General features: G+C 37.5%; 1 protein-coding gene across 3 annotated transcripts in view; it reads right to left on the reverse strand.

The window, feature by feature from the left end:
* The window catches only part of LOC138106376 (collagen alpha-1(XXVIII) chain-like), a 69,774-nt gene extending 55,388 nt beyond the window's left edge, over nt 1–14,386 (reverse strand). For 2 of the 3 annotated variants that reach the window (XM_069006894.1, XM_069006892.1), the window contains exons 1-10: nt 14,273–14,386; nt 9,518–9,591; nt 7,873–8,028; nt 6,840–7,399; nt 6,169–6,189; nt 5,467–5,523; nt 4,170–4,223; nt 3,617–3,658; nt 2,924–2,950; nt 1,782–1,826 (exon numbers count right to left, since the gene is read on the reverse strand). In XM_069006894.1, the coding sequence (XP_068862995.1) occupies nt 1,782–1,826; nt 2,924–2,950; nt 3,617–3,658; nt 4,170–4,223; nt 5,467–5,523; nt 6,169–6,189; nt 6,840–7,399; nt 7,873–8,005 (939 nt within the window). In that variant the 5' untranslated portion in view covers nt 8,006–8,028; nt 9,518–9,591; nt 14,273–14,386. Of the gene's footprint in view, nt 1–1,781; nt 1,827–2,923; nt 2,951–3,616; nt 3,659–4,169; nt 4,224–5,466; nt 5,524–6,168; nt 6,190–6,839; nt 7,400–7,872; nt 8,029–9,517; nt 9,592–11,347; nt 11,434–14,272 lie in introns of all 3 variants that reach the window. The other variant, XM_069006893.1, reaches the window with a different exon arrangement.
* Between the last annotated feature and the right edge of the window lie 1,178 nt (nt 14,387–15,564).

Here is a 15,564-nt window from a genome sequence, read left to right on the forward strand (position 1 = left end):
ATCTCAGAATATTGAATTTGCTTCTCATACATTTGGCTATATGTGTTCTGTGTCTGATTTTGTCTAGCCTAGAATGCTTTCTTTAAAAATAAAGTCATAACTTTGTTCTATCTTCGGGATTTGTGAATGTGAAGGTGGGAATTCTGGAACTGACTGATCCCCTGCAGAAGACAAAGTTTTTCATCACTGTCCTCAACAGAAATGAGGCAAGCAGATTTCTGGCAGCCCTGGCATATGTTTTCTATATCCAGATTCCTTGGCTGCTTTGATTATGTTCTTTGCCAGCTTCTGAACAGCTTCCTTTTAGCTTAGACATTTCAGATAACATCATGCTATTTCTCACTTATTGCCTGGATAAAGAAGGTATGATCTTTCTTTATTCCTCTGAGAGATGCAGCTCTCTCCTTTTTCATTGATATTTCAGACTTTTCTGATTCACTTGCTGCCATTTTGAACCACAGCATCCCAAAAGATATTCTCAGCCTTTAGGTTTTCATTATAGTATAATGCCCTTTTTTCTTTGCTATAAGTGTTTCTGGAATGAATATTTATTAACTCCTACCTGAAATTAACCATCAAATAGCAGCTTCCAGGAAAACAAAAACTTTTCAAGGTGGTCTTTGATAAAGGTAAGTATAATATGGATGGCAGAACTGAAGAAATGTGCTTTAATAGAATGATAAGTGCAATCTAGTTGGTAGTTCTTAACAATTCTAACTATAAATCAGTGGTTTGCATTACTCATACAAACCTGCTCGTATGAATCAAGATACATGATTATCTCACTTTGCAGTAAATTATTCTTCCATCTTTCAGAATGCAAATAAACCAGATAAAAATCTGTATTCACTTGCAACATTACTGCACTCCAGGTTAAAAAGAAAGGAGGACAGGATAGAAGTGTGAACGCACAGGTGGGCTCGTAGACCTGACAGTTGGTCATGTCGGGTAAGAACCTGCTTTTATTGCAATATAACTTTATACACTCAAATTGAAGTCAAACTTTTACGGAAATAAATTGGGTGGTCTCTGTAAAATGCTCAGTCCAGTGTAAGCAAGGCTTGGCATTGGTCAGGGCAGCTTTTGTTTTAGGCAAGGATCTGCATTTCTTATGCAAAATGGAAAAAAACACAATGTGGTGAACTGTGGGTTCAGTTTCTAGAAATCATACTGTTGGAGAACGGCTAGAGGAGCAGGGACATGGCTCATTGATAGAATTAATTGGATCAATAATCCAACTGTACAAGTAAAAAGGCCTGTGTGAGAAAAATTCTACATGAGACAAATCCCTGTGTGAGAGGCCAGCCTGGGAACCAGAAGGGCGTTTTTGAGAAGGTGCAGCTGTTCTGATAAGATGGACTATCCCTAGGAAGGGAGGAAGATCTTTGATCTCTCAAGACAAAACATAAATAATAAGAAGCCTGCCAAATGTAGTCTTTTATCTAACCCAATTATGTAGAGGTCAGAATGCGCTTTTGTAAATTTCAACTAATTAAAGAACTGATAAGCTTGTATTCAATACTCCATATAAGTGCCTTTGTATTGCTAATAAACGGAGCTTGCTTATATCAATCATATCGGTTGCCTGCAATGTCTCTCCTCACCTAAGTCATCGATCATTTGCAACATCACACTTCTACTATGAATGTATCTCTACCACCAGGGAATTATGAGGTGTTCCAAATTTAAAATAATCTTTTCAAGCTGTTTTTATGAATATGCTACATTGTTTTCGAGTATCTTCATCAAGATAAAACAGTTGAAATGAAAATTATACTTACTATTTCTCCTTTTGTTCCTGGGGGTCCACATTCTCCCCTTTCACCCTTCATAAGAAATCAAAGAGTTCACAGCTAAACAAGATGATTTGATTATACTTCATGCATTAAAGACTCTGCAAGCAGTAGCACAAGAAGTTTAGTAGGCTCTGAGGACCTGGAAGTGGTGTCATTGTACATGGTCTGTAGAAGATATGATCTGCTCTGCTCAAGATAGATTATTTCTGAAAATGCCTGCAAAACATCCAACTTACATCAGAGAATAATATATTTAATATCTAATGTTTTGCTGCATTTTTCCACCTCGCTGCACCGCCTCCAGAGATCCTTTCCATGCTCTGATTTCATTACTGTGATGTCTGAGATTTTTCTGAATAACAATTGTGAGACTACATATGAAATGAAGAAAGAATTCAGTGTTTCACTGATGATTTAACATATCGATAGACACATGAAAAGTAGACCTATGAGTCCACTGTTCCCATTTTCATGAAATGTTACCACAAAATTGACTGAAGCATTTTACTGAAGAATACAAAGATTCATAGAGGCATTGCTTTTATTAACAATGTAGAGAGATAAGTGTCCAAAACAAGAAAAGTCAAAATGGGATTATCTCTGTTTCATTTCTGACTATGATGGTCCACTTTGTAATTTCATCTCTAGAATCCTGCAAGTTACGGAAATGCATACTTTTTTATCTTCTTGGAGAGACTATGTTGAAAATTTTCTTGATCAAGCATTAGCCCTTGCAAGTTATAAATAGCTTAAAACTAAACTTCCTTGTGGAAAGTTTTTTGAAAGCTAATGATTGTCACATTGTGTTTGTAGTAAACATTTTCACTTTCTTTTCACTTAACCTCTTATTCAACCCCCAATTTTTTTTCCTTCCAGGAACTGCATTTCTGGATGTTGCCACTCTTCTTTGTATACTTAGATTACATTCTGTGGTTGGTTTATTTAATTTTTTTTTCCAGCAATCCAGTCTGTAAGCATTTACATAAATTATGAATTTACTTCTAGGGACTGCATTAGGAGCTTTCATGACAAAAAGACAAGACGAGCTCTTTTTTCCATTCTTTCATGTACACGGTCAGCAAGTGGCAATTTATTTTCAGACTACTTCTATGCTACAGAAAACTTACCTTTTCTCCCTTGTAGCCAGGAGCTCCCTATTTAAAAATTGAAAAAAAGGAAAAAATCATAGAAGAGAAAGCAAAGGCTTAACATACTGCTAATTTAAGTAGAAAAAGCCCCACTTCCCCAGTAAAGAATTATGTTTCAGAAGTTTAACAATTCACAACAATAAAATATCTCTCTGAAATTGCTAAACATATAATTATCTTCAAATCTAGATGTCTATTTTTTACTCATATATTAGCTGTAAATATGCCACTCAGTTTGCCAGCCTCCTAGTAGATACATGCTCTCATTTAAATGGGACTTTTAAACTGAGTTATTCTTCTACAGGGAGTAGTGTTAATCCTTCTCCAGTGAATCAACAAGAATTCTGAGAATTACAGTTTTTAGAAGCCACTGAAGGACTATCTAGTGTTTCTAGTAATGACATTTTCAGTTCTGCCTTTGGGATAAATCTAATGCAAGTCAATTCAAAATCACGCAGCTTTGAAAGTTCCTTCTTCCAGTAGCATCTCATCTGTATAGTTAAGCACATGGCTAGACTGTTTCTCTTAGTATATATGCTTCTGTAAACCAGGCCTTAGTGTAGGTGCTTTAAATAATTGAATAAAGTAGACATATAAAAAATGAAACTAACATTTTTAGTTCAGAAAATGTGAAAAGACAAAGGATGAATTAGCACTGTAGTAGTCACATACCTCTTCACCTTTTTCTCCATGATCACCTTTTTGAGCATCACCCTATTGGAAGCAAAGGAATACAACTGAAATATGTATTGCGCTTTCATTTATCCCTATTGCACTAAAACCAAGAACACTGTTAAAAGAGCAGAACTTTTTTTTACTATTTACTAATCACACTTCCTCCTTCCACAATTAAGGACACACATTTCCTGAACATTAACATAGAAAACTCAACTATTGTCACTGGATGACTGAAATCTTAGTCAACAGAGTGAGGCACTCTGCTCAATGGATCTGTGTACTGTTAGAAAGCTCTGTGGAACTTAAAGAGCCTTCAGCTATATTCAGACACCTCTGCTGCCAGAGGAGAACTGGAATGATAGGCAGTGTTAACTTGATAGCAGTTTAGTTTTAAATTTTTCTCTCACACTTCTAAAGCAGCTCACTATAAACTAGCAAACCTCAATATTTAGAACTTATTTTAACATACTTTTCCTTTGCTATATTCATACCTATGGTTTGAACAACTGGATAGAAATTTGCTTTAGTTCTTTTAAATTCACATTACCTTGTTTCCTTTTGGTCCTGGGTCACCTTTCTCCCCTTTGCCACCAGAACTGCCCTGAAACAAAGCAAGAAAATGCTATTACCATTGTGAGGATAAAATTCACTTGCTTGTCTAAGACCATATCTTAGTGCAAAATCATTCTGGAATAAGCTTTGGTAGAAACCCCTACTGATTCAAGTATGGCACATGTGACACAACATTCATTTAGCTAAACACACTCTGGTATTATCAGGTATCCACAAAATTTTTTTAAACAATATTCAATGATAAATAGATTTTCTACAGAGCATCTGAAAAATCTAATCAGGAAGGCATTAAAGAAAGCAAACACAGTTCTTCCTTCCCATTTCTCAATTAACCACCACTATCTCATCTTCTCTGCTTAGAAAAAAAACAGTACAGAACAGTTTAGGGTCAATACTCAGCAGCCCTAAGGAAAAAATTACTGTACCATTATTACTCTTTGGAGGATCATCACGGTGAGGACTAGAAAGTTTGGTGTACACACATCTGTATAATAAGTTACATCTAATAATTTTGGATAAAATAACTTAAAAAATCTTGGATCTAAAATTTTAAATTGCAAACAGAAGTTCAGATGCACGTTATCCAGATGCACATTATCCAGAAGGATTGAATGATAGGCCCTGGTGTCATAACCTAACTGTATGGTTGACTGGTTAGAGTCTAGGGAGAAAGATAAAAACCTCTGAATGCACCTTGCTTGTCTCTGGGGGAGATATTAAAGTCAGAAAAATTATCAGAGAGATCACCCACCATCTGAACTCACACTTTTCTGTTCCTTACCAGAGCCAAGAAACATGTCCTGAAGTGTCACAAGAGAAAAGAGAGTGTTGGAGGCAGAGTTTTAGATCTTTCCTCATACAGCCCACTACCTTCAAACTTTTGAACCTTTACTCCTCACAAAAATAGAAGTTGCTGCTGGATGAAAACCTCTGTCTACTGGACCTTTCCTTCCCCACTGCAAGATTCAAGAATAACTTTTTCATTTGGGCTCCAAAATCATGTACTTATTTATCCACAGTGTTCAATTACCCAATAATAGAAATACATTTTCAAGATAGTATCTGATTATGGATAGATTTTTTTCTGAGCTCTTTTAACAGTGGCCTTTCACTACCAACTTCATATGCTACAATAAATCAATCTTTTTGCAGTATGCGCACAGCTAATGTCTTTTTACATAGTTTACATAGTAACCAACAGAAGCACTGTGCAGTATTGATCTTGATTAAAATTCAAATTCTTGAGCCTATTCAAATAAATGCATACTTACAGAATCACCTTTGTCTCCTTTTACTCCCTTTTCACACTCGCAGATCTTCTGCACACACTACAAGGTTAATAGAAAGATAAAGCAGTATGTTTTTCAAATACATTATTTCAAAATTTTAAAGTGAAAGTTTTGGGTTTGCCTAGCCAGAGACTAAAGAACATAAAAGTGGAATAATAGGAAATAAAAGATGTTCTAATACATTTATTTCTCATATAATCAACATTAAACTTCCATATAGAGCAACAAAAATCTGTTACTTGATTTATTTATAACAAAAACAAATCTCTCACTGTAGTGACTGTAGTTACTTCAATAATTACAAATGTTTAAGATAGCATATACACAGTACACAGCACTGTGAAACCTTATATAAATTTTGAACCATTTTGACATTGTTATTGTTTTCTAACGAGACCACAAATTAACTTGTGTATCTTGCATTAGACATATTCCACTGCTGTAGGAAGAGTTCTTTATGTCTTACTGTTGATACTACTCACTAATGAGCTAACATCATAGATTTCTCAGGAAAAGGGATAGAAGAAATGGAGGAAAGTTAAAATAAAAGCAACCACGGTCAGAAAATTTACCCAGAGATGGAAGGCTGATTAATCCTCAAGTATTGTTGCATTATAGAAGAAGCAGACTTTGGGAAGTCTAGTGTCAATAACAGTAATCAAACACAAAGCTCAAAAACCCTACCTGCTTCTGTAGCAAGGCTTCCTGAAAATAAAATAAAACAAAAATATTACTTTCATATAGATATGATTTAATTTAACAGAGTACTAATTTTTCCTCTCTAGTTTACAGAATTTCCAAAGTGAATGGTAGAGATACCTTCATCCCTCATTCCTTCCTCAAAGGGGTAAGAACCAGTCTGTGCGACTACTCATAGAGAAAAGGGTTCTGGGTAGAAAGAGAGGGTTATTCCCTGTGACCCAATGATCAGAAAACACATGAGAAGTAATGGGATAGCTAAACAGACAGCATCAAGGCCCAGTGCTAACAACAGGGACCATGAACAGACTTCCTAATCTAAGGCCTTCCTTTGGAAAGCCCTACAAACAGAATATGTAGGGGAAGGACTCAGTGACTATGCATGAGATCAAGCTACCTTCTAAAGTGTTTTCATATGCTCAGAGACACACTCTGTGTGCTGGGAAATGTGATCAGCACAGCTGAGCTGTTATTGTCCAAGCACACAATTCCTTGGAGGGGGGCTGGGAGAAGGAAGCTCCGGCTGACCTGACTCCTGCTGTAGCAGACAAGGCACCACAAAACCCTCTGCACTGTCTTCAGGGCTTACCTAACCAAAGTCAAATGAAATCTGCCATGGGTAGACACGTGACAAGAATAACATCAGCATAACTTACCAGTTCCAATGCTATATCAGCTACCAGGTTCGCATCATCCAGGGATAGCACATGTTTAGAGGACGAATCACCAGATACCATGCGCAATTTTCCTTCTTGGACTGTTTTCTTAGAAAGGCCAATGGTAATAAAATGTATTCCAAGATTTCTGGCTGTTGTGGCTATACCCTGTACATTAGGGCTGTTTGGATGATCCACACCATCAGTCATCAAAAAAGCCACTTTTACACTTCTCTTACGACTTTCAGTTTTAAACAGCTGAGTGGCATTTGAAACTGCATAATAGGAGTAAGTGCCATGGCCAATAAGGCCCAGAGAATTGATTTTCTGCTTAAAATTCTGGACATTTTTCCAGGCTGTAAAGGGATGATCAATGCTGACTGTGCTGCTGAACTGCATACCTGCTAGTTTAACATTATACATGTGGGACTTAACTGACTTCATCTCGAAAATTCTGTCAGTTATGTTTTCAACAAAATTCTTCTGTAAATCAAACAACCGATTTTTGGCACTTTCTGAACTGTCCAAGATAAAGAGTATATCAATGAGACACATATCACCTGTAATGGAACAAGAAAGTTAAATCTATGAATGATGGGAACACCTGCACAACAGATTTCAGATAATTCTCTGCAAAAATTATTTTCCCAAAGATTCCTCTGTCTTCTCAATAAAAATTCTAAGGATAAATTTCACTGTAAAATCCCAGAAATTCTAATGCAAACTGTCAAGTTAGCGTCTTCATGGGACTGTTTTAGTATTTTAGTTGATATTGTATACAAAATTTTCCACATGCAATTAAAACAAAAAATCAGGTTTCTTATAATTTCTGTTAAGAGATATGCATGTCCATGAAAATCATTGATTAAACTGGAATCCATGCCCAAGTAGTCACAAAGTATTTTCCAGCCCTGATAATCAAAAGAATCATTTTACATATTCACATGAAAGTTATCAATTACTAAATAATTATGCTAAAATGCATGGATACCTGCAAGACGGTCAATCAGAATCTTTAAGAAAATGATTTTACCTTCATTGTTTGGCATGGGAGAGTAAATATTCTTTCCTTTCTTTCTGTTTTGCCCATGTACTACCTGGTTTGTTATCATAGCCAGAAGTATAAAGCAAAGGAAAAGACATTTTTTCCTCATAGTGACTTTCATCCCAGTTAGACAACTTTTCCTTCCTGTTAAAAGTAAAAAGCCACCCGTGAATACTTCATTAATAGAAGCAAATAAATAAATACAGATACTTTAAATACATCTTTGTGGGAAACATGTGCTGGAGAAAATATACAGAAAACAATTCTATAAGTCACTGTGTAGCTAATTTAAGCACAGTAACCAGCACTACCTCAACTCTAGCTCACACGCATAGTAGAACCTGTTTCATTACAGAAGAAATATGGGTATAACCCAGGATTGCCTTTTCATTCTTAACAAAAAGTCATTTGAATATCTAACAAAAAAAGGTAAAATGAATTGTTACTCTATTTATTAGGAATAGACAAAGATCTGGGTATTTTGGGATACAGATATATTACCTAGGTCTGGAGCATCTGTATGAACAACTTATTCCTCTAAGAAATAGTGGCTAAGTAATGAAGTTCAATATGCTAATATATTATTAACATTACATGGCTATTACAGAATATGTGCAATATTTTTCATAAAGACAGTATTCTACTATAGGAGAAAGTTTCACAAAGGATGTCTGGACTTCAGGCGGCTCTCTTGAAAGCTGTTTATTGCATAGGTGAAGTTACAGCATTTCAGGGAGTGGGTATCCAGAGCCAGCCCTACAGCTGCCAGCTCCAGCTGTAGGCATACCTGAAGCTGCTTTCTGTTCAAGTTACAAAGCATTTTATACTTTTCTTTGCAGAGTATCTTAACACATAACAACCAATAAGCACCATTCACAATACCTTTACATTTGCCTTTAGCCTATCATAACTACTACCATCACCATATTATAGGCATTATTATCCAATCACAAGAGTAAGTAAGTTACAATTTAAGCTTACAATGGAAAATTCTCAGACCTCTCTTCTTCTTCCTACATCAACATTTCTTGTTTGCCTGCCATATCTCTCTTTTTGGTAAAGACATGTTTTCTATTTACTTATGCTCTTCTTGAGACTTATTTACTTGGTGAAAAACATGTCTTTGTTTGTAGTCCCATACCTTTGTCCTAATCATAAAAATCTCCTTCCAACTCATCTCTAACCTTTGCCTTCTCAGTTATTCAGTGATCAGTGTTTCAGCAAAACACCTTTTACTCTATATCAAAACTTGCTTCCATTTCTATCTCATCCTCAGTTTCTACATTCAGAGGTATTTCTGCCAAGCCTACATATGTGTGAAACTTTCTTACCAAACTTTCACCCTCCCCAACATTCTACTGTAATGAGAATATACTGATAAAATGAAAATTAGAACATTTAAATCAGCCATTCAACATATTTCTAGAGTACACTGAAATATATTAAAACTGATTTACAAAAAAAAGCCTGTATTTTATAAAAATTCATTTTAAATATCAATAACAACAAAGACAATATGTTAAATGTAAAAATCCTTCCTAAATCCTCTTTTCAAGTCCATCAAGCAGTCACATATACAGAAACCATAAGTCCAGTCCTCTAAAAACAAAAAGGAAATAACAAAGTCTCTTACCTTTGAAGGCATTAAGAAAGCCAATTGTGGATTGAAGAAGTTTTCAGCGTAGAAAATATGTCCTGTAGGTCATACTGGAAAATATGTTTTGTTTACCAAAATAAAGCAATCTACAAATAAATAGCCTATCCACTTGTAAATGGCTCTACCTTGCATGCAGATGTTTTATCTTTTATTGCTGCTGTTTAGTTGGCCAAAGTTTAAATGAAGATCATCGGGCACTTGGCCAGGGCTGAGCAAGAGACCAAGACATTTTATTAGAAGGGACAGTGTTAGTCTGGGACCACAAGTGTTTTTCCACTTTAAGTAACTGTACTTTTACATTAAAAAAAAAAAAAACCAAAAAACACTTTTAGGCAACCTACATCTTTACTCTTCACTCTGCCAGTCACATCTTCACCTTGTCTGTGTTAATGTTGCAGCACTGGCTAGATCAGAGATGTGAGAGCAGTACCTCACTTGCAGGCTAGAACTGAAGTCTGACCTGATGGTTTTGACAGTCTGCAGGACTCAAAGGTGGTAACTGCATTAGCAATTACAATAATAAAAGACAACTTAAAAAAAAAAGAAAAAAAAAATCTTCTTGAGCTGGTTTCCTCAGAAATTCTTTCTGCTTATTAAATCCTCTGAGGGATCAAACAGAGATAGGATATCTGAAAGGTGATGGGTCATTTAGGTAGCTTTCAGAATGTTGCACGGAAATTATATTTGCTCTATCTACTGGCATGCTTCAGAGTAAAGTTGTGTTATCACAGTGTTAAGTAAAAAAATGGGGTGAGAGAAAGTATGCAATGGTGAGTCTCAAGGAATCATAACATGCCCTGAGGGAGTTAAGTACAAATGCCCAGCAGAAGGTTAGCAGACATCCCCTAGACAGGCACTGTCTACCAGGCAAGACATCCCTCAGCACCTTGGTCACAGGGCAGAACCATAGAACATCCTGAGCTGTTAGGGACCCACAAGAATCATCTAGTCCAACTCCTAGCCCCGCATATGCCAAAATGAAAAATCACACCATGTGTCTGAAGGAGTTGTCCAAATGCTTCTTGAACTCTTACAGGTTTAGTGTGTGACCACTTTCCTGGGGAGCCTGTTCCAGTGCCTGTTCCTGGCTGCCAGGACACACTGTCAACTCATGTTCACCTTGCCGTCAACCACGACCTCTAGAACCCTTTCCAGCCTCTCATTCACCAGTCTGTCCATACATACAAGGCTGTCCTGTCCCAGGTGCTGAATCTGGGACTTACCCATGTTAAAGTTTATACAATTGGTGACTGCCCAGCCCTCTAATTTGTCAAAGTATCTCTGCAGGGCCTCTCTGATGGAGTCAACAGCACCTCCCTATTTAGTATAATAAGCAAATTTACTTAGTATACCTTATAGACCCGTGTCCCAGTCATTTATGAAGATGTTGAAGAGCACAGGGCCAAGGATGGAGCCCTGTGGAACCCCACTAGTGACAGGTCGCCAGTCTGATGTCACCCCGTTCACTGTAAACCTGTGCCTGACCCCTGAGCCACTTGCTCACCCATCACGTGATGTGTTTATCCAGCTGTGTGATGGACATTTTGTTCAGAAGGATGTTGTGAGAGACAGTATAAAAAAACTTCACTGAAATCCAAAAAGATTATATCAACTGGCTTCCTTTGATCAACTAGGTGGGTTACTTTGTCATAAAAGGAAATTAACTTTGACAAGCAGGACTTTTCCCTCATTGAGCCATACTAGCTGTGACCGATGATGACTGTATTGTCCTTCAGGAGTTTTTCACTACCACCCAGAACAATCCTATCCATAATTTTACCAGGCACTGATGTGAGACTGACACACCTGTAGTTACCAGGGTCATCCGTCTTGCTCTTCTTGAAATTTCCCAGCTTCCAGACAGCTGAAACCTCTCCAGATTCCAAAGACCACTAAAAAATCATTGAGTGAGGTCTCACAATGACATCATCCCTTTGAGTACCCTAGGATGAATCCCACCAGGCCCTACAGACTTAGCAAAATCCAGCTGGAGCAGAAAATCCCATGCTAGTTCAGGGTTGGCTGGGCTATGTTGACTAGGAGCTTGTAAGTAAGCCAAGTACATTAAGCTTTTAAGTGAGCAGAGGACATTTCCTGCTGATTTCGTTAAAATGTTGGTGAAAGGGAAAGAATAGGGAGGAAAAAAATAAGGCACCACTGACCAATGAACATAAAGAAAGTATCTGTCTTCATTAAGGTCAGTAGAAACATTCTTCATGTAGCCTGAGTGCAAGGTCTCATGTATTGATAGACTACAAACACTTTCTTAAGCACTCACTTTCTGCTTCTCCAAGGGTGTATACCTTTATAAAGAGACATTCAGCTAGAAATCCACCTTTGCAAACACCATTATTTATTCGTGTGTGCTGTGAGCCATGAGCATGACAGCATATGTAACTTTAACCAAATTAAAGGGTGAGACAACTCATACTAAGGAACTCAAAGAGACCTTAGCTCTTAGTAAAGACGGATATAACACTAATCTGTTTGTGTTGCTGGTTGGCTAGGGTAGAGTTGATTTTGTCCACAGTAGCTGGTATGGGGCTGTTTTGGATTCATGCTGGAAAAAGTGCTGATAACTCAGAGATATTTCAGCTGTTGCTGAGTAGTCCTTACACAGGGTCAAGGCCTTTTCTGCTCCTCATCTCACCCCAGCAGGGAGTGGGCTGCAGATGCACAAGGAGTTGGTAGGGGACGCAGCCAGGACAGCTGACCCCAGCTGACCCAAGGGATATCTCAGACCATATGCTGTCATGATCAGGATATAAAGCTGAAGAATGCTTGTTTGGGGGGCCACTACTCAGGGACAGGGTGGGCATGTGCCAGCTGGTGGTGAGCAATTGTTTTCATTTGTCTTTCTTGGGTTTTATTTCTCTTTGCTATTTTCCTTTTCATTACAATATTATTACTGTTATTAGTTTAAAAATTAATTGGTTAATTGGTTGAAAAAAAAATTAAACTGTTCTTCTCTCAACCCATGTGTTTTCTTATTTTTACCCTTCCAGTTCTGTTCCTCCCATCCTGATGAGGGTGGAGAATAAGCAAGAGGCTGTGCAGTGCTTAGTTGCTGGCTGGGGTTAAGCCACGACAGGTTGCACGTGAGAGCTGTACCTTTGCCCTACAACTGTACGAAGTACCATTCCTACACAGAATTGTCAGTCTGTTCACTCTCTGTTAACATGAAGTGTACAGAAGGAATATGCTGCTAACAGAAAAAATCCTACCCACCACCACTGCTCACCCTCTTCACCCAGTTCAAGTGAGGAAGGATCTCCTGGCCCAGCAGTTGCACCCTTATTCTAAAGGGCCTCCTTCCTATAAACCTCTACATCGTCTCCTGTCAAATACATGTCATCTTTATTGAGGCTAACTGTCCTCATTAAGTAAATATTGCCTTCATTACATGCATGGAAAGCAAAGAGTTTCAATGGAATACAATATTTTACACTAAATATCTGTTAATACATTAACATTTACATTAAATATCTGTATAAATGATAAATATTGTCAGCACCCAGCATCTGTTGTATTCGAGACATTGGTGATGATAAAACACTTCATTAGCAACAAATTAGTCACAAGATCACTCGTACTGTTTACCTACTTATTCTCACCCTTATGCACGCTTAGACCAAGACTGCAAACAGCCAATCGTATCAACAGTTATGGAAAAAAAATGCTTTTTCCAGCAGTTGGCAAGGTTTATCTGCACTATGTGCCAAAACAGAACAGAATGAATGGATTTCCAGATGTGTTCAAAGATTTCTCACTTTTTTTTGGGATCTGCAAACATGACTCTCATCTGGCAGAGATCAGAAAATGTTAACACTTAGAATTTTTAGACATAACAATGTGACTAGTCAAATATACATGTACCATGGTAGTTCTGATGCACATGCTATATTTGGACAGTAATGGGGTCAAATTTAGTTGTATTTCTCTGGCTAGAACATCCATAAATCTGTTACATGTTGGTCTGTAACTCGTCTCTGGGAAAAGCCTAAGCTCTTCTTCACTTCCTGCTGTGTTTTGGAAGTCCAGTAAGAATCTTGACCGTTCCACAACAGGATTGTTGATTTACAATTCAGAGCTCTTTTTTTTTTTTTTTTCACTAGTCTTGTTAGTATATATTTTCGTGGCTTTGTATTCACTTAGAAATCAAATCTGATGGAAGTAATGACTCCAGATTTACAGCGTTGTTTTTAACAGTGATACTTCTTGCAAAACTTTTTAGTACAGAAGTGTTCCAATGGCTGCCCAGAAGCACATGCTCTTAACCAGATGCTCAGCACATTCAGCTTCCAGGACTACTGAATCTGTCTAAATGCACCCATTACATGACCATACTAAAGCTCTAGTCTGCAACACAAAGTTTTATCTGTACAACTCATTTTATGTTGCTAGTGAAATTTCAAGTTAAAAAGCCTTTAGTTCCTGCATACATGCTAAGTCATCTCTTCTACTGGAAAAAATAGTGTATAACTTTTGTTCCTGGTACATACCTTCCCTCCTTGAATACTTCCTGCTATTCTCATTACTGAAACTCAAAAATGGTAAAGAAGAAATGAAAAGAGAGAGTTGACAAAGATAAGGGAGAGCTTCTATATGAAGACAGACAAAGTAAATTATGATTCTGTTGCTTGAAAAGCCACAGCTAAATGAGAATGTATACAAGTAGTAAAAAACGTGACTATTCTAGAGCACATGGATGTAAAATGTCAGAGGACTTACACTGTGGGTCAGGTTGTTCGATGGTAATGAATCACTCCAAACCGAGCCTAGAGACACTTCTGAGATAGAGTCAGAGAAGCGGGTGTTTGCTTTATTCAGTGCTGGGTGCTTGGGGGATCGCTCCTCCTAGCACACATGCCAAGCACACGGTAAGTTACAATATATGGTTGCATTTCATGCATATGCATTACATTTCTTAGAAAAGGGGTGGTTATGCAAGTAATTTCTTAGAACTCATTATTATCATTGGCATACATGAAGCGCAGGCTCAGTGCACTCTGGTGGTCGCACCAAGGAAGGCTCGAAGTCTTCCTCTGTGGTTGTTCTGGTGAAGGCCAGCAATCTTCCTCACAATGCACTTTTCACCCCTTGCTGCAGAACATGTGCAGTTATGGTTTTGCTGCCTCTGCAGTTTCTTGGCAAGCTCCAGCTGCTTTTTGTCTCTTCGATTATCTTTCTACTGTAGAACATTCTGCTTCCTAAGTTTGTGGTTAGTGCCTGCTAACCTCTAACATTTGCTACTGTATCTCTAATGCCTACACAAGTACAATGATTTTAACCCTTTCAATATCAACCAAAACTCACCGCCTTAAATTTATATTTTTCCCCCTGGTGCGCTCTTCACTCAATAAGAAAGTGAATAACTACTATAAAGAATACTAGATTTTTTTCTCTGGCCAGGAGACACTAATAGGTGAAATTTGAAATAAGTATTTTAAACAGCTTTTAAAAATCACTGTTCCTAGTACTAGATGTGTCTTAATTCAGTGCCGTTGTTACTCACACACTGTGTTAGCAAAGTTGTGATTATCTGCCTTCTTAAAACCAGATTGCAGTAAGTGTATCAAAAGGATCATTTAGTTGCTAAATATTTATGCAATGAAGATATTTATGCTATTTAAATCCTGCCCTCTGGTGTATCTACATGATAATGCATAATGATAGTAATGACAGTACTTCATACCAGGTGACTCATTCAGCATTTAATCATTTATACACACCTAGTAAAGGAGGCTACTGTCTGGGCAAAAGATTTGTGCCCTTGTAATAGAAGGTGGAAGCTAAAGACTAAGCTATCAAAAGACTAAGATACAACACTTTGAGGAGGGAGGATATCTCCTGGAAGAGAGTTCTTCTCCTGGAAGAACTGGTATTACTCCTTAGTTCCTACCTGATCCTGAGATTCTAAATACTCATTTCACACATTCCTCTCTTTTAGATACCCAGATTGAGAGCACCAGTATGATGCCTTAGGTTTTAACTTCCATATTTTTCAAATCCTGAACTGCCTA

Source organism: Aphelocoma coerulescens, chromosome 2 (assembly GCF_041296385.1).
Source record: "Aphelocoma coerulescens isolate FSJ_1873_10779 chromosome 2, UR_Acoe_1.0, whole genome shotgun sequence".
In the NCBI taxonomy this organism is placed as follows: domain Eukaryota; kingdom Metazoa; phylum Chordata; class Aves; order Passeriformes; family Corvidae; genus Aphelocoma; species Aphelocoma coerulescens.